The 26,109-nt window shown below is 38.8% G+C and overlaps 1 protein-coding gene across 2 annotated transcripts in view; it reads left to right on the plus strand.

Annotated features, from left to right (window-relative positions):
• nrg2a (neuregulin 2a) overlaps positions 1 to 26,109 on the plus strand; it is a 256,050-nt gene that overhangs the window by 193,297 nt on the left and 36,644 nt on the right. For both annotated transcript variants that reach the window (XM_057820501.1, XM_057820502.1), the window contains exon 4: positions 13,416 to 13,536. In XM_057820501.1, the coding sequence (XP_057676484.1) occupies positions 13,416 to 13,536 (121 nt within the window). The remainder of the gene's footprint in view (positions 1 to 13,415; positions 13,537 to 26,109) is intronic.

A 26,109-nucleotide genomic window follows, 5' to 3' on the forward strand; every position in this document is an offset into this window, starting at 1 on the left:
ATCGCTCCAAGTTGGCAAGCTTTGTTTACATGATACGCGTGTTGCACATTTATGCCGTGAGGTGATGTGTTCGTTTAGCATCTGTGGGATGTGTTGTAAGTCCGATTGAGTGTAAAGTGCTTAGTTGCCGCCACGTTTTTGTGGCCAAATTGACCGCGTGTGTGTTGAGAGGAGTACTTCCGGGTTGTTAATGTGCACGGCTGCACGCGCATCCGCGCCCGCCACCACCTTTGTGTTTATTGCACTGTACAATCCACTTGTGTGTTGTTGATTATTGTGCCGTAAGTTTGCATTGTTTTACATTGGCACTGATATGCTGTTAACCATAACCCGAAATTCAGAAGTTTTGACATTAGGCTTAATCCTAGAGTTAGCAAGGTTTAATTGGTCGGTGGAGTTGATTTCAACAAATTCCAAGCAGTTTGTCAGATATTTGTTAGTTTGAGGGCTCCAGAATGGCTAAGCTAGCGCAAAATTCTGATATTCCCCTTTAAATTCAATCATCGGAAAGTCAATTACACGTGATGACATTTTTCTGTTGTCATTCTTATGTTGAGGCGGCAAAGGGAGAAAAATGGGTAAAAAGTAACTGATAGATTACTTTTAAAGTAACTTAGTTGCTTTGATAATGAAGTAATCAGTAAAGTAACTACATTACTTTTTTGAGGCGTAATCAGTAATTAAATTACTTTTTCAAGTAATCTGTGACAACACTGGTCCTTACCAATATTGAGACCAAACCTACGCCCTTGACTGACATGCATATTGACAGTTTCCTACCTTGTTAATTTCATCCATTTATTCATAAAGATCATTAAGAAATGTGTTATTTTAGGTATGTATATGAAATTTCAGTAGCTGAGTATTCACATATCCAAACTAGAGTTGTTTGGCGCTGCTCTGCTTTTGTACAATTGTCGTCTTTTTCGTTTGTTTAATTTTGATAGATTTTTTTGAATATAGCGTGTGCTTAGGTTGAAGCAAATGAAACAATGTGACTATGGATGGCAACAACAAACAAGTTACCTATAAACAACAACAACAAAACAACTAAATTCCTTAAAGTTTCTGCAAGACTGTGCAAAAGTTTTACTGGCCCCTTTGATGTACAAGCCAACGTGTCATCACCCAAACATGGCAGGAAGTTATTTTTTCAGAGCTGAGGAGCGGAATGCAATTAATTTACCCTCGTAGCAGTTTGCCCGAGGTAAGAAGTAAAGGGGTGGGCACTCAGTGATGTGTTCATTCATGACAATTATTACCCATAATTCTCTCTGTGATCATCCCTTGTCATATTTGGGAATGAGACAATAGGTTCAGCACACCTCAATGACTGTTATTCCGTTTGAAGCTTTAGTCTGGATAATGATTCTTTGGTTTTTAAATGTATTTTTTTAAGCATTTTTGAGTAACACACCAAACTCAAACCTGAATGGTGGATCTATGAGTGAAATCGGTTTATAAAGAAAATAAAATGACTGGAAGTAGTCATATGTTGTGCTCTCAACTGCATCACAGATCGGACATAGAAGCTGATTCTGATTTTTGGCAATCTGAGTTCTGCTCTGAATTTAATGTTGCCAGGTAGCAGATATTGTGACGTAATTAACAGGAAAAGTGAATGCTTTAATAACTTGATGTGTGTTATCTGCAGGGGCGGATCTCGAAAAATATTTATGGGGTGGCGAGAGGGCGGCTGGAACTTTGATGTAATCACACTGTAAAAGCTACGGTGCACACAAATAAAACAACACAATTAGAAATTAACGAAAACTTTTCACCTTTTTCCTTTTAAACCTTATTTATATATCAATGAATTGCCTATATGAATTGCCTTTACCTTAATTTATTACCTTATCATTGACAATCTCTCCCTTAAGTGCAATCACTGTATATACTGTATATATTTATGACCTTTTAACCTTATATAATTTTCTATACCATAAAATAAACCATAACATGAAACAAACCTTTCAGTTAGCATTAAGAACAATACTAATAGCATTTATAGGCCCATTGTCAATGAAACATTATTATTTAGTAAGGCGACAGCACCCTCTGGTGTACAAAAAATGAAAAAAAAAAAAAAAATTACAAACTGGGTTACGGCGCTTGAGGTGTTTATTCACGGCCTACGTGCAGCCAAGCTAGGCAGTGAAGAGACAGGACGGAAGAGTGTACGCTCCTTTGTTTCTTTGAAATAAGTCAATGTTTTGGACACTCTGGTGCGCTTTTTTGGCTTTGTGTCGCTTTCCCCGCTTGCATACAGAGCATCTGACATTATGAACTTTCCGCGCATATATTTTTTTAACCCTTCATTAACCGTCGACGGGATGTTGTGCTCGTCGACGGATTTACGTCATCGATGACGTCGACTATGTGGACTAGTCGGGACAGCTCTAGTGTCAAGTCATAAGTATGATGGTCTTATGACAGTCTTAAGGCACCACTTTCAAATAAAGTGTTACTAAATACCATAAGTAGCAATTAATGAAACAACTGGAACAGTAATTGAAGAAATAATTAGCAGAGACATGAATTTTGGTTGCTATTTACATCTGTAACGCTGCAATGCATGTTAGGAGGCATGTTGGACAACAAAAGTGTTGACTGCAGGTGGCAGCAGAGATTGACTGTCTCCCTCAAGTGAGCAGTGATGGCCAAATGAGGCTTTGCAGACAATTGGTTCAAAGCTTCATGGTGGTTCATTTGATTTGATGACAGTCTTATGATGTCACTGTCAAATAATGTGTTACCAGTTAATATATTTTGGTGTAAATATCCCGTAATACAGTGAAGACAGCTGCGGTTTGCCGTTTTCATGTCAAATTTGGCGGGTGGCGGCTTATAGTCAGGTGCGCCTTATAGTCCAGAAATTACGGTAATCATTCATTTTGTCGTCATTGTTACTTACAACATGCCTAAAACAACTTCAAGTATAGAGGTAATTTTAAAAAGTGACTTTTATCCGATTAATTGATTATAAAAATAATCGTTTGTCGCAGGCCTAGTCAAATTGATTGGCCCACATCAGTGCCGACTGGGGTGGGAAGGCTGCCTGTCTTTTAGGGTGCCAGTTGCCACCCCATGCCACCCTGGTCGATCCGCCCCTTGTTATCTGTGTCTATATTGCGTATCTTCAATGGTTGTATGTAGGGGTGTGACAAAATATCGAAATGGTGATATATCGTGATACTTTGTATCCCAAAAGGTTATCGATATGCTCCTGTCAAGACTCGAGATATCGTTTTAAAAAGGTGTCAATGTTTAAAAAAAAAAAAAAAAAAGAAAAAACACCATAATAGTGTCTCAGTTAACTCTAAGGCTGCCATTGACGGTGCTCGACGCCCAATCCATTCAGACTGGGAACATTCGTTCATTCAAAGCCAGAGCATTCACAGTCATTCGGTCCGATTTTCGGGGCATTTACAGGTCACTTGCTGTTCATTTTAGGGCATTTACAGGTCATTTCCTGTTGCGTTTGAGTCACTGCCTTTTTATTAGGGTGATTCCCAGGTCACTTCCTGTTCTGTAACTCAAAATAAACAGGAAGTGACACATCAAATACCCCAAAATCAACTGGAAGTAACTGAAAATCAACAGGTAAATGACCTTAAATGGCCCAAAATTACCTCATTGCCTGGGATTGGCTGCCACTGACGGCCATAGACATTCAATCCGTTTGAAGTGGGGAGAAATGTATTGGACGTCAACTAGTGATAAACACACAGCCGAAGGATGAAAATTGTGTTTTTCTGTTTATTACTTGCTTTTAGAGTATCCTAGAATGATTTCCTGACCAAGGTATCGATAATCGTTGTATCGCCACATCGTCAGATCATCGTTATCGTGAGCTTTGTATCCTAAATCGTATCGTATCGTGAGGTACCAAGAGGTTCCCACTCCTAGTTGTGTGTGAGTCCAGAATGTACAGTGGGGCAAATAAGTATTTAGTCAACCACTAACTGTGCCAGTTCTCCCACTTGAAAATATTACAGGCCTGTAATTGTCAACATGGGTAAACCTCAACCATGAGACAGAATGTGGGAAAAAAAACAGAAAATCACATTGTTTGATAAGTATTTGTAAATAAGTATTTGGTCTATACCAAAAGTTTATCTCAATACTTTTTTATGTACCTTTTGTTGGCAATATCGGAGGCCAAACATTTTCTGTGACTCTTCACAAGCTTTTCAGACATTGTTGCTGGTATTTTGGCCCATTCCTCCATGCAGATCTCCTCCAGAACAGTGACGTTTTGGGGCTGTCGTTGGGCAACACGGATTTTCAACTCCCTCCTCACCCCATGGCGTCAAAATGATAACAAGAACGGGGAGCAAAAATCCCAGAACCACACGGGGGGAACTAGTGAATGACCTACAGAGAGCTGGGACCACAGTAACAAACGCTACTATAAGTAACACAATGTGCCGGCAGGGACTCAAATCCTGCACTGCCAGACGTGTCCCCCTGCTGAAGAAAGTACAATTCCAGGCCCATCTGCGGTCCACTAGAGAGCATTTGGATGATCCAGAAGAGGACTGGAAGAATGTGTTATGGTCAGATGAAACCAAAATAGAACTTTTTGGTAGAAACACAGGTTCTTGTGTTTGGAGGAGAAAGAATACTGAATTGCACCATACCCACTGTGAAGCATGGGGGTGGAAACATCATGCTTTGGGGCTGTTTTTCTGCAAAGGGACCAGGACGACTGATCTGTGTAAAGGAAAGAATGAATGGAGCCATGTATCGAGAGATTTTGAGTGAAAATCTCCTTCCATCAGGAGGGGCACTGAAGATGAGACGTGGCTGGGTCTTTCACCATGACAATGATCCCAAACACACAGCCAGGGCAACAAAGGAGTGGCTTCGTAGGAAGCATTTCAAGGTCCTGGAGTGGTCTAGCCAGGCTCCAGGCAACATTGGAAATTGAAAGTCTGTGTTGCCCAACTGCTCTAGAGGAGATCTGCATGGAGGAATGGTCCAAAATACCATCAACAATGTGTGAAAAGCTTGTGAAGAGTGACAGAAAACGTTTGGCCTCCGTTATTGCCAACAAAGGGTACATAACAAAGTATTGAGATGAACTTTTGGTATTGACCAAATACTTATTTTCCATCACGATTTGCAAATAAATTATTTAAATATCAAACAATGTGATTTTCTGAGGTCTTTTTCCACATTCCGTCTCTAATGGTTGAGGTTTAACCATGTTGACATTTACAGGCCTCTCTAATATTTTCAAGTGGGAGAACTTGCACAATTAGTGGTTGACTAAATACTTATTTGCCCCACTGTATCATCTACCATAAATAGCCATTCACGGTGTTGGTGTTCAAAATAAGAAAAACAAATTAACTAATGATAACAGGAATGGATGAGTAAACAGTAAAAGTATACAATTTTATCTGAAGGATTAGTGAAATGACATGAGGCCAAATGAACTATGACCCCAGAATGACCGGAGTTCAAATCCTAGCCTTGATCCTATCCGTGTGAAGTTTATATCTCCTCTGTCTCCCTGTGTGGATATTCCACAGGCCATGTTTTTTTTTTTGTTTTTTTTTTTGCGGCGTATAAACAAGGTTGTAATATGTCACCATGCATAATCACCCATAATCAACCACCCCCATAGAAATGACAAATCAGATGCGGCGTTACATGTTTTTACAACCTCTTTTGCTTAATATTCTATTATAAGGGACTGGTTGTTTTTACAATGTTTTTAGCTTCTTGACTGATCTTTTTATGAGGCGTTTAACAAGCCAGCGAGAGGTCAGGTGTGAGCAACGATGGAGTTGTCATGAACCCTTTCTTCAATAAACCTTTTCTTGTCAAAAGATTGATGAAAGGATATTTGCAGTACACCCACATGGAGAATAGAAAACTTTTTTTTCGTACAAAATCCTGCTCTCGGCTCTTCTGTACACACAGAAAAGAGCTGATGCGACTTTCTGCATGTAACAAATGTGATCTTGTGACATCCCATCCTGATGGCAAAGAGCACACATCGCATGTCCAACTGAATCCACTCCAAACGCACTTTTCCAGCTGTTGAATTTTGATTTATTGTCCTTGCACAGAATTTGCAGTCGGAAATTCTACTCGTCCCACCAACAAACTGCCACAATCTACTAAATTGCTAATAGCACCTGACAGCAGGTAAACAGCCGCCATCACGTGTAAGGACGCTGCACGGCGCGCACCTTTTCCATACCCTGACTCTCCGCTCTTCACCTCGTGTTCCTCTCCCTCTCGGCACTCCCCCTTCGCCTTCAAACGATGCGGCTCCTGATTAGCAGCCTTCACCCCGAACATATTCTGTCTGTTCAGCCAGGGGGGATTAAGTGCAGATACATGACATTTCGGGCCATTCCAAGGATCTGAGTCAGCGCATAAACAACTCCTACGCTATGTCAGGGAAATATTTATCTTTGCTCGTACAACTTCTCGAGATAGTGTCAACACTGCTGAGAGATACAATTATACTCATGGATGGGGAAACTACAGTGAGAGCCCTCGTGGAAATACTGGAGTATCCTGTGTAGAAAGAAAAGGGCACTTTTTCCAACTGTTGACATACAAGTAGTGTTGTCAGTAACGCGTTACTGTAATCTGATTACTTTCTTCAGTAACAAGTAATCTAACGCGTTCATTTTTCCAAGCCAGTAATCCGATTAAAGTTAGTTTCCCTAGTGCCTGTGCGTTACTATTTTGTTTTTGCCTCATAATGTATGTAGAATTAAGAATACTGTAGTCATGTACGAAGAGCATTTCTCATCGGGGGGAAAAAAAAACGGGTCACTTGTATTACGGTGCTGTCTGAGGCTGAGCGCTGTCTGCCACGGCGGTCAACAACATAGCATTCTGACGAAGCAGCGAGGCTAACAGTGAAAGGCAGGATATATATACCGCAAATGGATGCCTTTGCTTGCTGGAAATATAGCCATTACTTCACATTTCTGTCCAGTAAAGATGACAAAAATATCTCAGTGTGTTGCAAACTTTACGCTGGCTGAAAATGACTGTCGGTCGCTAAATCAACAAAAAAGCACTTTGAAATAACAGTACAACACGACAAAACTCGAAACACCCTACAGGTAACAAGACAGCCAGCACTTCTACAGTTTGTGACCAGCCTGTATGCACATTTTATTGTCAGTGTTTGTAACCATAGGCGGAGTTTTACTTTTGTGGGGCTGGGGGTAAAGCATGTTGATGACAAACAAAAGTCAAAAGTTTGGACACACCCAAACATTTTTACGTTTTATATATTTTCACTACTATTGTAAATCCTCTCTGAATACATCAAAACTATGAACGAACATGTGGAATGGCCAAAAAAGTGAAATAACTGAAAACAGGTTTTATATTCTACATTCTTCAAAGTATCCACTTTTGAGGTGTTGCCAAACTTTTGGCCAATACTGTATATATACATATATATAAAACTGTTCAAGCTCAGTTGTTGTTGGTTGCGTTTGAAAGCTTAGGTTTACAGAAATTCTAAATATCCATCTTGCCTCCACAGGTGTAGTTTTGGCTTAGCAAAGCAAAAGCTAGTGTATTAGGTGCTAGTCAAATGATCTGCTCGAAAAATGATTTTGACCCATTATGAAATACTACGTTGTAGAGCTGGGAATCTTTGGGCACCTAACAATTAGATTACGATTACGATTCAGAGGCTCCGATTCGATTATAAAACGATTATTGATGCACCCCCCTCCTTTTTTTTCCTCTCTTTTTTTTTTTATGTTTTGTACATTAGTTCCAAAATTGTTCAAAAATACTCTCAGGCTAAACCACACTACTATTTCAGTATCAAGTTAACATATAGCAGTAAACAAATATACAAAAATTAACATTAAATAAAAAACTCCAGTCCCCATTCTGTATCAGCAGCTTTAAACTACATTCAATTAATTTAATGTTGTGAATCAACCATTAAATTTGTTAAAATTGCTTCGGTTATTCCATAATTTCCCTTTTGTCTACTTTCGACATGTGAAAAGTTTTAAAACTATTGTAAAGATAGATTCAATTCAATATTTTACCGATTTAGGAGTATTTTAGATAAAAAGTTAATTAGGTTTGCTTGGAAGGTTCGCTACAACAGCCTTGCAGGGAAGTGTACTGCTTTAAGATGGCGGCCGTTTATAACTTCCGCATCTAGCTTTTTGTAGATGTGCTGCTAACACTACCAAATCTATAATGCATCTAGTCCTATATAAATGATATCCACCGTAACATTATACGGATGTACTTTTCTAGCAGCTTTTCGGCAGCAGTCAGGTATGTTGTTGTTTTTTTTTTTTATCTCGTTGCATGAGTTGAGCTAGAGCCGTGAGTTGAGCATTGGCATTACCCTACCCGGGTAATGGGAAGCATGATGTTTAGCTACTCTCGCTCCGTTCCGTCCCGAAGACCGCGCGGCGCGCTGAGTGTTGTGTACTTCCGCTTTACTTCGCATATTTTAATAATCGGAATTTGGATGTTTGTGAATCGTTCTCGAATCTTCCACGGCCGAATCGCGAATAATCTAAGAATCGGAAATTTTGCACACCTCTACTACGTTGTATGATTCTTGTTCATTTCATTAATTTTTGTTGTTTCTTTTACTGCTTTACAACTTTTATAGACAATATTTTAACAGCTAGGTCTTTATTTTAAAGGGGAAGTTCAGAATTTTTGACATTATGCTTTATCTTGGAGTTAGCGGGGGGGGTTTATTTAGTCGTTGGAGTTGATTTGAACAAATTCCGTGCAGTTTGTCAGTTATTTGTTAGTTTCAGGGCTCCGGGGTGGCTAAGCTAGCGCGAGCCAATGGTTGTGGAAATCAACTCCATCGACTAATTAAACCCCCGCTAACTCAAAGATTAAGCCTTATGTGAAAAATTCAATTACATGTGATGACATTTTTTGTTGTCATTTTTATGTTGAGGCAGCAAAAGGAGAAAAATTGGTAAAAAGTAACTGATAAGTTACTTTTAAAGTGAATGAATGAATGAATTTATTGTCATTGTCATCATCATCAAAATCATTAGCCACGTTTACATGCTGACTTTTATTCATACCGATTCAAATCATTCCGAATGGAAATTTCACATCAGCTGTTTACATGTCACTTTATCTATTCCGATCCAGCGTTTACATGTGACTGCCTTTATTCCGAAAGGACGTTTGACAACTGCCGTCTGACATGCGCAGATTAATCAAAACAAAGCGTCACGTTGCAAAACATGGAGCTCGATCGTCAGATCAGCTGCTGTTTTAACTTTTCGAGTGGAAACAAAACTTCAGAATGATACGCCGTTCATTTAAAAAGTTGTGTGGGTGCGCTGTGCGTGTGCTTGGAAGCCATGTTGCAAGTGACGTTACTTACGTCACCAAGTGACGTAACCACGTCAGAACGGAGCATGCGCAGAAAGAACGCAACCAGACACCATTCCGCTTCCCTGTTTACATGATATAATTTTACTTCTAATCGGTTTGGGAAAAGGAATATTCCACCCCTGTGAATCGGAATGAAATTCCATTCGGTTTGGGCCTGTTCATTCCGAATGAGGTGTTTATATGGAACACATTTATTCGGTTTGAACAAATATTCCGATTGTAATTGGAATATTTGGCTCCATGTAAACGTGGCAATTGACAGTTTCAGAGTGTGGAATTTTACCCTAAGGAAAGACGAAGGCAGACAAGGAAAGATGCAGATGCTTATCGAAACCCACCCCCCATTAGTTACTTTGATAATAAAGTAATCGGGAAAGTAAGTAGATTACTTTTTTGAGGTATAATCAGTAATTAAATTACTTTTTTAAGTAATCTGTGACAACACTGCATACAAGTGATGCATGTCAAAAACTGGATTTTTGCATATTCCTTGGTAGTTGTACTCAATTTGTTTATCGTTGTGATTTAGATTCTCACATTGTATGAAGTTCTTTTCACCATACAAATCCATACTTTTTAAATTTTATAATGTTGTAAGTCAGAGTTACACAGTGAGGAACTACTAACACTAATGGAATGTGATTCCCTCTTGTGGTCTGTTGAAGAATCGCCGCCTAAGAGCAATTCTGCTGCATTCTGTGTTGTTTTTGGCAGCCTTTTTCATTTTCGTCTTCGAGGCCGTTTACATGCTGATGTTTGCATTTACTTAGCTTCAATGTTGTCAGTGATATTATGAGACAGTTACTGTCAAAACAGTTCTTTTCTAGAGCAGATCTGGTTTGTCTTATCACCAGTGGCGCCACCAGGGGGTGGCCAGGGGTGGCCGTGGCCACCCCAATAAATTGGTCGGCCACCCCACTGGCCACCCCGCTTGCCAGTATATCGTTAGATTGTTGTAGCATCAGTTATGCATTTCATCCCAAATGAGTGCATTTATTTTGTTTTGTTAAATGTAGGGCTGTCAAATTTATCGCATTAACGGGCGGTGATTAATTTTTTCAATTAATTAATTTTCAATTAATTTTTTAAATTAATCACGTGAAAATACGTATCGCAATTAATGCATTTGCGGTACGACTCACTCACGCATTGCCGCAAACAGCCTACAATGGCGCCGTTTTACTTGTGTACCGAGATAAGAGGCAGGGTCAAGTGAGTGGAGTAGATACAAGCATTCATTGAGACCGTGCTTTTAATTGGCAAAAGCTTTGTCATCTTTCCCACAGCAACTATAAATATTGTGGGAAGCGACGTGGGGAAGAATGACAGGAGTTGATCTTTTTCTTAACACCCTGTAGTGTACCCAGCGCAGAGAAGATATAGCATTTGCAGCCACCACACACAGTCATGGTTGCACCACTTCCCATCATGCATTTGGGCAGAACAGTTAAGTCGCTACAGTATCATTTACTGAAAGCTCCAAAAATACACTAGATGGCAATATTTAGTCACAATATACAAACTCACATTTATCCTTTAAGAATTACAAGTCTTTCTATCCATGGACCCCTTTCACAGAAAGAATGTTAATAATGTTAATGCCATCTTGTGGATTTATTGTTATAATAAACAAATACAGTACTTATGTACAGTATGTTGAATGTATATATCCGTCTTGTCTTATCTTTCCATTCCAACAATAATTTACAGAAAAATATGGCATATTTTAGAGATGGTTTGAATTGCCATTAATTACGATTAATTTTTAAGCTGTGATTAACTCGATTAAAAATTTTAATCGTTTGACGGCCCTAGTTAAAGGTACACCTAATGCCTAATATAGACATACCACGATAAAACAGAATTGTTGTGGAACTCAAAATGTTGACTGGACAGTTATGGACTATGCACATTAAATCATTAGTAACATCAAATATTACGCAATACACCAAAGTATATCAGTAGCCGTGTCCTTAAGTCTTTCTGATAGTTTTCCCCTGACCTTTTTACCGCAATAATATAATGAAACCTGAAATTATGGCTTTAGTTTTGGCCACCCCAAGATTTTAAGTGGCCCCATCTGGCCACCCCTATGAAACATTTCTGGAGGCGACACTGCTTATCACCGTCAATGGCAGCCAATACGTTAGTAATATGGCTGCAACTATCGAATATTTTAGTAATCGAGTAATCGACTGAAAATTCTATCGATTAATCGAGTAATCGGATAAAACATTTTTTTTTTAGGTAAAGAGCAATTATAAATATACATGAGAGAAAAAAGACATATAATCCAATATTGAATCATTTTCAGTCAATCAATGTCTTTATTTTCGATGTACATTGTTGGAAACAGCCAACAATTGCATCTAAGATGTGACTAGAAAAACAAATTCGCTGCTTTCACTCCAAAAACTTCAAGATCTTATAAAAAAAACAACAACAACATATTTCTTACCTAAAAATGTAAATATGCTTGATAACACACATCACTTGAAAGCTACATGTTTTTCCCACGTGTTTCAATTAGGGCTGTCAAAATTATCGTGTTAACGGGCGTTAATTAATTTTTTTAAATTAATCACGTTAAAATATTTGACGCAATTAACGCAGATGCCCCGCTCAGATAGATTTAAATGACGGTACAGTGAAACGCTCACTTGTTAATTGTGTTTTATGGAGTTTTGCCGCCCTCTGCTGGCGCTTGGGTGCGACTGATTTTATAGGCTTCAGCACCCATGAGCATTGTGTCAGTAATTATTGACATCAACAATGGCGGGCTACTAGTTTATTTTTTGATTGAAAATTTTACAAATGTTATTAAAACGAAAACATTAAGAGGGGTTTTAATATAAAATTTCTATAACTTGTACTAACATTTTTCTTTTAAGTACTACAAGTCTTTCTATCCATGGATCGCTTTATCAGAATGTTGATGTTAATGCCATCTTGTTGATTTATTGTTATAATAAACAAATACAGTCCTATGTACCGTATGTTGAATTTATATATCTATCTTGTGTCCTATCTTTCCATTCCAACAATAATTTACAGAAAAATATGGCATATTTTATAGATGTTTGAATTGCGATTAATTGCGATTAATTACGATTAATTAATTTTTAAGCTGTAATAAACTCGATTAAAAGTTTTAATCGTTTGACAGCCCTAGTTTCAATTTAATTTCCATTTGTGTAAAGCTATTTTTAAGTTTTAGTTAAGTTTTAAGTTAGTCTAAACTGTAAGTACTGGTAGGATTTTGAGTTTTTGCAGTTTTCAAAATAAATGTATGATACCAGCTGTATTGGAGCACATTTATTCAGCAATGACTACTGAGCTAAAACTGACAGTTAGCTTTATTATGTTTTAATTTTACACTCTCGTCACGCTACAGCGCTATGTTTTCACAGATTAAATAAAGCCTGTATGTAAGACACATTAGCCACGCATCGACAGTGGTCATAATCAATAGAAACCTAGCCCTCCGAAGGGCTAACGTTACATGGACGAGTGACAGTAACATTATATTTATTAGCGATGAGAAGTCTACTGCTTAAAGATGGCGGCTGTTTACTAACGCTGCCCAGACGCGGCCGAGTCTGTCATTTGGTATCTAGTCCTAAATGCATGCGATATCTATGAGACGCATCGGACACTACCTGCTACCAAACTAGCATCATGCGGGCGTAGTTTTTAGCAACGTCGGCGTAGTTTGTAGCGGCTGTCGGCTGCGGTAAGTTTTTTTTATTTTATTATTATTATTAGTTTTTTCAATTGCTTCTTCCTCTACGCACGTGACGTCAGCACGTTGTCCCGCATTAAAAGTAGTCCGGGCAAAACGTGATGCTGAGAGCTGGCAAAATTAAACGATTCCTCGAGGTGAATAAAATGACTCGGATCAGTTTTTAAACTCCAGTTGCTCGAGTTGCTCGTTTCAGCTCTAGTTAATAATAATTAAATATATAATAATTAAGAATATATAATAATCTCTGAACTCATTTCATCTTTCCTTTCTTTTCCAGTAACCACAACGCTATCTCCAGGCTCAGGCCACTCCAGCAGATGCAACGACACAGAGAAGAGCTTCTGTGTGAATGGCGGTGACTGTTACTTCATACATGGTATAAACCGGCCCCATTGCAGGTGGGTTATCTATTTTTCTGTCTTTTTTTTTTTTTTTTTTTTACATACAAACCACATTTCATGACAGAATTTTGAATATTCTTCATTACAGCAAGAAGCAGCCTTTCCCTACTGTTTGTGTTTTGGCTTGTTTTGTTGAAAACATTAATTCCTGTTGTTCTTTTTTTCTACAGCAGCAAACCGTCAGATGCAATTGCTGCCTAACTTACCACCTGTTGTGTAGTGCGGCATCGTCCCGCTCATCCTTTTAAGTCTCGTTTAGTGGAGTGCTGCGCGTTAAAAGCTCTTTTGAAAATGTCATGAGTCGCCCGTCTCGCAGGGAGCAAATATTTATGCCTATTAGGGGCCCCCAATGAGGTAAAGAGAGTCAATACTTATATTAAAAGTCCTTGCAAAGGAGATCATGACACCGCGATGAAAGTTTTGAAGTTACTTTTAGATACATTAACTATTTTATTGCCAGCGTGTCTATGTATAAGAGTCATAGCCGTATTTTTTGGACTATAAATCACAGGTTTTTTCATGTGTGACTCAACACATTATTATATAATTTATATGCTGTCCTCACTTCGAAGCGTCTATTTTTCCCAAGCTAGACAGCTTGTGAATGACGCTTTAATAATCACTTTTTGTTCTGATTTATTGAAAGAATGGCCTCAAACCATTGTCCTCTTAAGACCGTCTTAAAACTACAAAAACAGAAAGTGCACAACATAGCATTAGCAACAATGTTAGCTCACCAGACAAGTTCGATAAACATAAAAAAACATCTTATCTAAAAAAATAAAACATCATGTGCAACAACAGATTATGTACCGTAATTTTCAGACTATATGCCACTACTTTTTTGCTTCATTTTGAATCCTGCGGCTTATAGTCCAGTGCGGCTTATTTGTTTATTTATTTGGGTTAATAGGTTACGCTTTATTTGACAGCAGTGTCATAACACTGTCATAATTATGACATGACACAATCATGGGCATTACTGAATGCTTATTTTCTTTGTCATATGGAAAATTATGTCACTAACTCTATTTATGTCCAGCTTTGAGATTTTATATCCATTCATAAGTGAGATAATTTGCCGGATAACACTAAATGACACGTTATAATCATTTTAGAGCTCAAACCAGTACTCGAGCAACTCGAGTAACTCGAGTTTAAAAACTGATCCGAGTAATTTTTTTCACCTCGAGTAATCGTTTATTTTGACAGCTCTAAGCATCACGTTTTGCTCGGACTACTTTTAATGCGGTACAACGCGCTGTCACGTGCGGAGAGGAAGAAGGGAAAAAAAAAACTTACTGCCGCCGACAGCCGCCACAAACGACGCCAACGTTGCTAAATACTAGCCCGCACGATGCTACGTTGGTACAGGTAGCGTCTGTTAAGTCTCATAGAGATCACATGTATGTTAAACTAGATGCGCAATGACAGACTCGGCCGCGTCTGGGCAGCGTTAGTAAACAGCCGCCATCTTAAAGCAGTAGAGCGCTAAGCGCTAATAAAGAGCGCTAAGCGCTAATAAATAAGATTAATGTCACTGTCGCTACTAGCTCACGTAACGTTAGCCCTGCGGAGGGCTAGGTTTCATTTAATTATGACCACTGTCGATGCGTGGCTAACGTGTCTTACATACAGGCTTTAACATAACATAGCATTGTGGAGTGATGAGGGTGTAAAATAAAAACTTAATCATGCTAACTATCAATTTTAGCTCAGTAGTCATTGCTGGATAAAACACCAAGTAGCACTGCTCCCTAATTTGCTCCAATACAGCCTGTATCATACATTTATTTTGAACACTGCAAAAACTCAAAATCCTATCAGGACTTACAGTTTAGACTAACTTAAAACTTAACTAGAACTTAAAAATGGCTTGACACAAAGAGAAATTCAATTGAAACACGTGGGCAAAAATCCTAACTTTTAAGTGATGTGTGTTATCAAGCGTAACGGCATTTTTAGGTAAGATATATATATATATATATATTTTTTTTTAATTATTATTATTTTTTTTAATAAGATCTAAAAGTTTTTTGAGTGAAAGCAGTGAATTAGTCTTTTTTTTAAATTCTAGTTACATCTGAGATGCAATTGTTGGCTGTTTTCAACAATATACATCGAAAATGAAGACATTGATTGACTGAAAATGGTTCAAGATTGGATGAAATGTCTTGTTTTCTCATGTATATTTATAATTGCTCTTCACCTAAAAATATATTTGTTTTATCCGATTACTCGATTAATCGATATAATTTTCAGTCGATTACTCGATTACTAAAATATTCGATAGCTGCAGCCCTAAATCATTTATAAATAAAGATGGTCCGATCACGTCATTTTCAAAGTATCGTAATCGGCAAAAAAATATCGGACATGCCTTTTTTTAATATACATATATATTTTTTATTTAAATCGTTTTCTAATTGTATTTAAAGAGCATACGACAGGAGAAAAAAAGTCTTAAATGGCATTATTATGTGAATTAGAATCATATTTTGAGACTATTCGACTATATGCAACAATTTAGCAAAGCGCAGATGATGAGAAATTAGTCTTTTAATCTGCCAGTTAGCCACGCCTACCATTATAGGGCTTTAGCGTCCCCAACAGGTAGGTGAATGACGTCAGCGGTAGACTGGGCTCATCGGTTTTACTATTCAGCCCAACGCGACAAAGAGAGCCGCAAAATGTCATTGTTTCAGTCTCTCTACTCCAATATTTTTACAGGACATTCTTTTTATCCAAGTACTTTTCCCCATTAGCTATATAAATGGCCTGAGAAGGACCAGTCAGCCCGTCGAGGGGGAACTATTCACAACGAGGAAAACGCGACAAAGACAGCTAAAAAATGTCATTGTTTCTGTCTCTTTACTTCAATATTTTTACAGGATATTCTTTTTATCCAAGTATTTTCCCCAATTGCTAAATAAATGGCATGGTCATGACAAATAACAGTCTTGTGCTAAATGGAATATGAAATAATAAAAATGCATTTATTCAGGACGACATGGCAAAATTACTCCATAATGGTCAAAACTGCCGACTTCACCTTGACTGTCGCACCTCCCGAACGATATTTTATGACACCTAAATCGGACATATGTCATTTCCCTTCCCCGGCTTCGGAGAATGTAAACAAACCAAAAGGCGTGACAGCTAGCCGACATGCTAACCCGAACCGAGTGATGTTTCAAAGTCTTCGAAGCGGAACATCACACATAACTAGCCTGGATTTATTGACATGACAACTGGGTTGTCGATTGTCTTGGCGGATCAGCAAACCGCCCCGGAGGAGGGTGGCTGCAGTTGTTGTGCAGCTAACGTGCTGCTAATGTGCATGAGGAGAGCTTTTTACATGCTTATCAATGATCAAACGTAAGTAGTCCTTTATTTAAAGAAAGTTTGTAGTGTTTATTTTGTAATCTCTGTATTCGTATTTGACATAATACAAAACAAGATGTTTACTCACTTCCTCGTAAGTCCAATCGTCCCACAGTAAATATCCATGGTGAATGGGAACCTTTTGAAACTCCAAAAAGGCGCATACGCCTCTCCCTCATACAGAATGATTTTTTGCAGCCGTTTGGCTGGCGTGATGCGAAAAATAAACGTATTAATCCACAAAATCAGCTGAATCCTTCGTCCTCATACACAACAGTACGCTGTATAGTGAAGAGGACGTCTCCTACCGCACACGCCACAGCGCCCTCCTCCTCAATGCAAGACCGAAGCCGGAAGTCACTCATTTTCATGGCGCGGGATTCAAAAAACTAAATAAATATAGCGATAGCTTCCACACACATCCAAGTGGTCCATATCATTCAAGAGCATAAAATACCGCGTGTATTATTAAATAAACATGCTTTTTCGTGTCACATGCACTTTAATTTTACAGACAAAATGCCTTACACTCATCCAGAGTAGTTTTGGCTTAAAGTAGGGCTATCAAATTTATTGCGTTAACGGCGGTAATGAATTTTTTAAAATTAATCACATTAAATAATTAACGCATGCGCTGCATGACCCACTCACGCATTGTCGCGTACAATCTATAAAGACGCCATTTTACCTATAGATAGCGCTAAAAGGCAGCGTATAATGAGTAGAGAATTTTGACAGCCTTTGGAGCCATTTTTTTTGTGGCTAAACAATACCTCTCTCAGCAACGTGGGAGGCAATGTGGGGAAGAAAGGTAGTAGTTGATCATTTTCTTAACACCCTATATTCTTTCCCAACGCAGAGAAGATATATCAATTGGTGCCCCTACGCACAGGCATGGTTGCACTTCCTATCATGCATTTGGGCAGAAGTTAAATGGCTGTAGTATCATTAACTGAAAGCCCAACAAATACACTAGATGGCAATATTTAGTCACAATATACAAAGTCACATTTATCCTTTAAGAATTACAAGTCTTTCTATCCGTGGATCCCTCTCACAGAAAGAATGTTAATAATGTAAATGCCATCTTGAGGATTTATTGTCATAATAAACAAATACAGTACTTATGTACTGTATGTTGAATGTATATATTCGTCCGAGTTCTATTCATTTTTTTCTTAATGCATTGCCAAAATGTATATGATTGGGAAAAATTATCGGGAATGATTGGAAATTATTGGCACCCCTGAAAAAGATGTGTTTTTTAACTTCTAATATATATTTTTTTTATTCAAATAATATGGGACCTTAATGGAAAAAAAGAGAAAAATTCAACCTTCAATACAAGTGCATTCATTCAGTGGGGAAAAAATCCCACATAAAGAAAAAATTATTTGACATCAAATAATGTGTGTCACAATTATTAGCACCCCTGGTATTAATACTTTGTACAACCCCCTTTTGCCAACAAAACAAGGTCTGGGGACTGAGATGGCCATGGGAGAAGCTTGATTTTGTGTCTGGTGAACCATTTCTGTGTAGATTTGGCCATATGTTTAGGGTCATTGTCTTGCTGAAAGACCCAGTGACGACCCATCTTCAGCTTTCGGGCAGAGGGCAACAGATTTTGTTTTAAAATGTCCTGGTATTTCAAAGCATTCATGATGCCATGCACCCTAACAAGGTTCCCAAGGCCTTTGCAAGCGAAACAGCCCCACAGCATCACTGACCCACCCCCATCAGCTTAATCTTGGTCTCACACAAAAATACACACGGTCCAAGGCTTCAACTGGGACCGTGTGCTTTGGTCAGATGACACGAAGATTGAGCTTTTTGCAATAAACACTCTAAGTGGGTCTGGCATGCCACGAAAGATGCGCATGCTGAAAAGGACCTCATACACACTGTTAAGTATGGGGGTGGGTCAGTGATGCTGTGGGGCTGTTTCGCTTCCAAAGGCGCTGGGAACCTTGTTAGGGTGCATGGCATCATCAATGCTTTGAAATACCAGGAGATTTTAAATCAAAATCTGTTGCCCTCTGCCCGAAAGCTGAAGATGGGTCGTCACTGGGTCTTTCAGCAAGACAATGACCCTTCTTAGTCTTTTGCATTTTATTTATTATTTTCTTTTTTTGCCAATGTGCACTTTGAGATTTGTTTTTCAAATGTAAAGTGCGTTACAAATAAAATGCATTATTATTATAAACATATGGCCAAATCTACACAGAAATGGTTCACCAGACACAAAATCAAGCTGCTCCCATGGCCATCTCAGTCCCCAGACATTGTTTTGTTGGCAAAAGGGGGTTTTACAAAGTATTAACACCAGGGGTGCTAATAATTGTGACACACATTATTTGATGTCAAATAATTTTTTCTTTATGTGGGATTTTTCCCCACTGAATAAATGCACTTGTATTGAAGGTTGGATTTTTCTCTTTTTTCCATTAAGCTCCCATATTACTTGAATTTAAAAAATATATCAAATTAGAAGCTAAAAAACACATCTTTTTCAGGGGTGCCAATAATTATGGAGGGCACTGTATACTCCGGTGTGACTTATACATGTTTTCTTTTTTCATCTTCATTACGCATTTTTTGGCTGGTGCGACTTACACTCAGGTGCGACTTATAGTCCGAAAAATACGGTACGTAATTTGGTAGTAAGTAAAAGAACATGCTGTGCTGTGAGATTCATCTTATGTAAAATGAATGTCTTGGCTCAGTAAATGTTGGACAGCGCTGCTTTAGAACAATTTTTTTTTTGCCCTCCATTTTTTGTTAGTCCGTTCGATATCCAATCCAATCCGTTCCAGCTAATAAAATCCTTTCTTGTACTAGCAACACACACTATGAACCCCCTCTTGTCATGGCAGTTAAATATCAGGTTGCATGCTCCCTTGGACCATATGTCACTATATCAAGACTACTTAGTCCGCTGTGTTGTAGGAGCAGCAACAACGGTGCAGCTTCAGCGCCCAGTTGGCCCCCGAAAGGAAGACTGCTGGACGAGCAATGCGGATATGGCCGCAACAGCCGTTCAATACGCTATGTACAAATTGGAGGCAGCAATAACTCAATTGCTGTAGCTAATTCACTCACAGCCCCGGGGCATGGCTCCAGAAGAGTTGGATAATGCAGTGAAGGCCCGCGAGGGATTTGTTGCCCCCACAGCCATCTCATTCAATATAGGCTAGGCATCAGTGAGTATTACTCACTGGCCAAACAAGTGGTGCAGACAGCTCAGCCTACGTTCATACCCAATTATTCACTCTTGCGGATGAACCTTTTCAAATGGGAGCAAAGGTTAAGATATGAGCCGTTAGCAACAATTATTTTCGTTGTTTTCACCTCACAAATGAACTACAAATTGGAGTCTTGCCCTGTTGAACATACGATTAAAATCGCGGTCGCTTCATTAGGAATCCCTACAAAGTATTTCAAGAGCAACAAAATACTTCTGGTTCACTGCCAGTCAAAACGGATTGGTTGTCTATCGCCGTCAATGGCAGCCAATGAGTTAATGGAACAGTTTTGCTGTCTCAAAGGGCGGGAGGGTAGATTGGCATGGTCTGTAATTTAACATTATTTATTATGGTGGTTGTAGTACCGCACTGCAGTACAGTACAGTGCGTAATTGTCAGCTATTCAAAAAATGCTGTTCGTGATGTGGCTAAATAAAACAACCAAGCATTTTAGACATTTACAGTGATCCCTCGTTTTTCGCGTTTAATGGGACACCACCCCGTGAAAATAAAAAAAAGTAAGGGCGAAACATATTTACGTATACCTATGTATATTTTTATAAATGGTTTTTAAGAACTGCAAATGTAATAATTGTGATATAAATTATATAAATATACAGTGTATGTACAGTCTTGTAAAAAAAAAAAAAAAACAATTAGGACACTCCAATAAATGTTCACTTCTTTATTGAGAAATGTTCACATATCAATGTCTGATCTTGTTTTTCTTTATCACTGGAAAAGAAAGTGATTTAATTGCAGATAAAAAAGCAATAATTAACATTGTTTTATTCATTAAACCACATATAACAACAAAAATGCATATTCTAACTAAAGATGTCCCGATCGATCCCGATCGATCGGGTCCGATCACATCATTTTCAAAGTATCGGAATCGGCAAAAAAATATCGGACATGCCTTTTTTTAATATATACATTTTTTTTATTTAAATCGTTTTTTAATTGTATTTAACGTTACAGACAAAATGTCTTACACTCATCCAGAGTAGTTTTGGCTTAAAGTAGGGCTATCAAATTTATTGCGTTAACAGCGGTAATTAATTCTTTTTAATTAATCACGTTAAGTAATTCACGCATGCGCTGCACGACCCACTCACGCATTGTCGCATTCAATCTATAAAGATGCCGTTTTACCTATAGATAGCGCTAAAAGGCAGCGTATAATGAGTAGAGAGAATTTTGACAGCCTTTGGAGCCATTTTTTATGTGGCTAAAGCCTTACAATACCACTCTTAGCAATTAAATATAACATGGGAATGTAGGGAAGAAAAGTAGTAGTTGATCATTTTCTTAACACCCTATGTTCTTTCCCAACGCAGAGAAGATATATCAATTGGTAGCCCTACGGACAGTCATGGTTGCACTTCACATTATGCATTTGAGCAGAAGTTAAATGGCTGCAGTATCATTTACTGAAAGCTCAACAAATGCACTAGATGGCAATATTTAGTCACAATATACAAAGTCACATTTATCCTTTAAGAATTACAAGTCTTTCTATCCGTGGATCCCTCTCACAGAAAGAATGTTAATAATGTAAATGCCATCTTGAGGATTTATTGTCATAATAAACAAATACAGTACTTATGTACTGTATGTTGAATGTATATACTCGTCCGAGTTTTATTCCTTTTTTTCTTAATGCGTTGCCAAAATGTATATGATCGGGAAATTTTATCGGGAATGATTGGAATTGAATCGGGAGCAAAATTTTTAAAAAACTATCGGATCGGGAAATATCGGGATCGGCAGATACTCAAACTAAAACGATCGGGATCGGATCGGGACCAAAAAAACATGATTGGAACAACCCTAATTCTAACTGAGGAAAAAGTTAGGACACCCTACCACCAGGTAGCGTGACCCACATTGACTGAAAAAACATCAGTAAGACGCTTTTTGTAGCCATCTACCCGTCTTTGACTGAAGAAAGTTTGTCCCATTCCTCAACGCAGAATACTTTCAGCTGTGAGATGTTTGAGGGCTCTCTTGCATGTACAGCCTGTTTCAAGTCACACCACAGCATCTCAATGGGATTAAGATCTGGGCTTTGACCCTGCCATTCCAGGACTCTCCATTTCTTCCTTTTCAGCCAGTCCTTGGTGGATTTACTGGTATGTTTTGGGTCATTGTCATGTTGCAGGGTCCAATTTTGCTTCAGCTTTAATTTTTTCACAGATGATCTCACATGTTCCTCAAGCACCCTCTGACGCGCGATAGAATTCATGGTGGATTCTAAGATGGTGAGCTGGCCAGGTCCCGCTGTAGCAAAGCATCCCCATACCATGACACTTCCACCTCCATGCTTCACAGTTGGGATGAGGTTCTTTTCCTGGAATGCTGTTTGGGTTTATGCCAAACATCTCCTCTTTTCTGGTGTCCAAATAATTCAATTTTAGGTTTTTCTATCCAAAGAACATTATTCCAGAGGTCCTGGTCTTTGTCTACATTCAGACTGGCGGACTTCAGTCTGGCCTTCATGTTCTTCTTGGAGAGCAAAGGTTTCCTCTTTGCTCACCTGCCATGAAGGTTAAACTTTTCAAGTCTCTTTCTGATTGGAGAGGCATGCTCTTTCACATCAACAAGAGCCTGCTGTAGGTCCCGTGATGATATTTTAGGGTTTTTGGGGACGACATTTAGCATCTTGCGGTCTGCTCTCGGGCTGAACCTGCTTGGATGGCCAGACCTGGGCATGACGGCAGTTGTTTTGAATGTCCTCCACTTGTACACTATTTTCCAGACAGTGCAATGGCGGATTTCATATTCTTTTGAGATTTTTTGAAATCCCTTACTAGACACATACGCGTCTACAATCTGCTTTCTGAAGGACTCAGACAGCTCCTTTGATCTCGCCATGGTGTTTTCTCTTACTTCAACAGTCAGGGGCACACCAAACTAAATGTGAGGTTTAAATAAGGCAAGCCTCCTTCAAAACACTGGGTAATGATGTTCTAGTCATGTGCACCTGATGTGATACCCCTGTGTGTGATTTTATCCATTTGAAGTGGGGTTGAATGTGGGGGTGTCCGAATTTATTCCACAACAGAACTTGCATTTAATTGCATTTTTTTCAGGATAAATTGTTTAGTTCTATTACTTGAATCTCTCAATATTGCTAAAATTGTTATTAAATATGACCAAATATGTTAGAAAACACAGGCTTCCATAGGGTGTCCTAATTTTTTTAAATGACTGTATTTGGCGGAAAACACTCTTGACTTGATGTTCCGCTCTGAGACCCCCAATTTTGCCAAATTTCAAACTTGTGCTATATGCATGTGTGATACATCATTGAGAAATCTCAATTTTCTGGGGGTAGAAAAAGTTTGAACAGGAGGGCATTTAAAAAAATAAAAAATAAAAAAATTTTCAAACCCCTAGACCTTAACTGGAGGTGAGAGCATGAGCGAGCATAATTAAAGACACCATGATTTTAAGGAGATATTATCGCGTACTTGCCTTGTTTCGATCCAAAAACTCGTAGTATGTCTCACCGAGTGTCAAGACACAGCTGTGAATGGCCACAGTCGGACTTTGTGGGGATTTTATGGGTGAAACATGATAATATAACAAGGGTCGCGATGCACAATTCACAGACAACAAGGAGTGGTCGAAATGTTCTTTATCAAATATTTACACTTTTAAACTTTTTTTTTTTTTTCAATTTTTCTTTGTTTGGATCGATTATTCATCATCTAATATGGAATGGAATGGAATTTTATTGTCATCATCATCAGTATCATTGACAATCATTGACAATTACAAAATGTGATATGATTTGCCCGAAGGAACCGAAGAAGAGGACAAAGGCGGACGGGATGAAGCATTTGCTTATCAGTTTCCCGTCCCCCATACAACTAAAGACGCACATTCAGGCATGAAACATACATCAAAACTGTACAATAACACGATCAACAATCTGAGTTTAGTAACTTAGCGTCCAGTCAAGCAGCTCAATTAGTTTCAGGGCGTACAAGGTTATGGATAATCCTTAGTGTGTTCGAATTCTTGTAGAGACTCCTGACGTTGATAGGTTTCAGCTTACCGTCCACATCCACGAGTTGTTATACTGGTCTGCTGTGTAGTATTTACAGTTATCCAGCTATTATATTCAGCTGGTCAAGACTCGTGATAGCTTTTATCTTCATATCTTGCGTCTTGACAAGGATCCTGCAATCCGAGACCCAGGTGTTGGCTATTTTCCCAGCTTTCTTGAGTTGACGTGCTTTTCTTGCAATTTCGGCATTTCGGCGAGTCAAGTTGTCATTCAAAAAAATCTTCGACCCTTTCAGGTGGCGGCGCTGGTCAAGCAGGGCAGTCTTGGTCTTGTGGTCTGCCAGCTTCATGAGCACCGTCGCTGGTCCTCTCCCCCCAGATGGGAGCAGAAGGCAGCGACGGATGTCCAGCGGTTCCATGTTTATTCCATACTCTTTCAGCTTCGAAATTGCCAGTTGCGCCACTGTGTCCCCTGGGCTAGGCGTAAATTGTAATCCAGAAATGATGAGCTTATTTGCGCGTCGGCACTGGTCGAAATCGTCAGCCAAAATTTCCAGCCTCTTGATGCGAACATCTCTCTCCTCGACCGCCTGCTTGACTTTCTCATTTTCAGCGCGAAGTAACTGGAGCTCTCTGACGATTTCTTGATTCTGGTTTTGAATCAAGCCAGTCAAGGAGACCTCCAACTTCTGAATGGAGGATTTTATTTCATCCAAGTCTCCAGGTTTCAAATTCTTTGGAGCCATACTGGGAGTCGAGCTTGCTGGCCTTGAGCGCTTATCGGTTAAGATAGAGTGCTTCAGGAGCTCAGAGTGCGTCTGTACGCGTTGAAGGCTGAGCAGCAATCTGATAATATATCTGGGTTTTTTTGGGGGGGGGGTTTTTTGTTTACTGTTGCATTTTCTCCAATATGTTAGATGACAAATAATCAATCCAAACAGAGAAAAATGGAAAAAAAAAATTTTAAAGGGTAAATATATGAAAAAGAAAATCTCAACCACTCCTTGATGTCTGCGATTCCTGCATTACGACTCTTGTTATATTACCATGTTCCACACATAAAATCGCTCCAAAATCCAGCTGTGGCCATTCACAGCTGTCTTGACACTCAGTGATACATGCAACATGGAGTTTTTGGATTAAAACAAGGTAAGTACGCGATAATATCTCGTTAAAGTCATGGTGTCTATAATTCTGCTCTCGTGTTCGCTCACCTCCAGATAGGGTTTTGCTGTTTAATTTTTTATTTATTTATTTTTTTAAACGCCATCCTGTTCAAAATTTTTCTTCCCCCAGAGGATTGAGATTTTAAGCTTTTCAATGATGTATCACAAATGCACATCGGACAATTTTGAAAGTTGGCTAAATTGGGGGTCTCAGAGCGGAACTTCAAGTTACCTGAATGTTTTTCGCCCTATATACCGTAATTTCTGGACTATAAGGCGCACCTGACTATAAGCCGCCAGCCACCAAATTTGACATGAAAACGGCATTAGTTCATAGATAAGCCGCACTGGACTATAAGCCGCAGTTGTCCTCATTGTATTATGGGATATTTACACCAAAAGATATTAACTGGTAACATTTCATTTGACAATGGCATCATAAGACTGTCATGAAACCAAATGAACCACCATTAAGCTTTGAACCAATTTGGTGCAAAGCCTTATTGTTTTAAAAATCCTCATTTGGCCATCACTGCTCCCTTGGGGGAGACAGTCAACTTCTGCTGCCACCTGCTGTCAACACTGTTGTCATCCAACATTCCTCCTAGCATGCATTGCAGCGCTACAGATGTAAAAACTAGGGCTGTCAAACGATTAAAATTTTTAATCGAGTTAATTACAGCTTAAAAATTAATTAATCATAATTAATCGCAATTAATCGCAGTTCAAACCATCTATAAAATATGCCATATTTTTCT

The sequence above is a fragment of the Corythoichthys intestinalis genome, chromosome 18 (genome assembly GCF_030265065.1).
Source record: "Corythoichthys intestinalis isolate RoL2023-P3 chromosome 18, ASM3026506v1, whole genome shotgun sequence".
Classification (NCBI taxonomy): Eukaryota; Metazoa; Chordata; class Actinopteri; order Syngnathiformes; family Syngnathidae; genus Corythoichthys; species Corythoichthys intestinalis.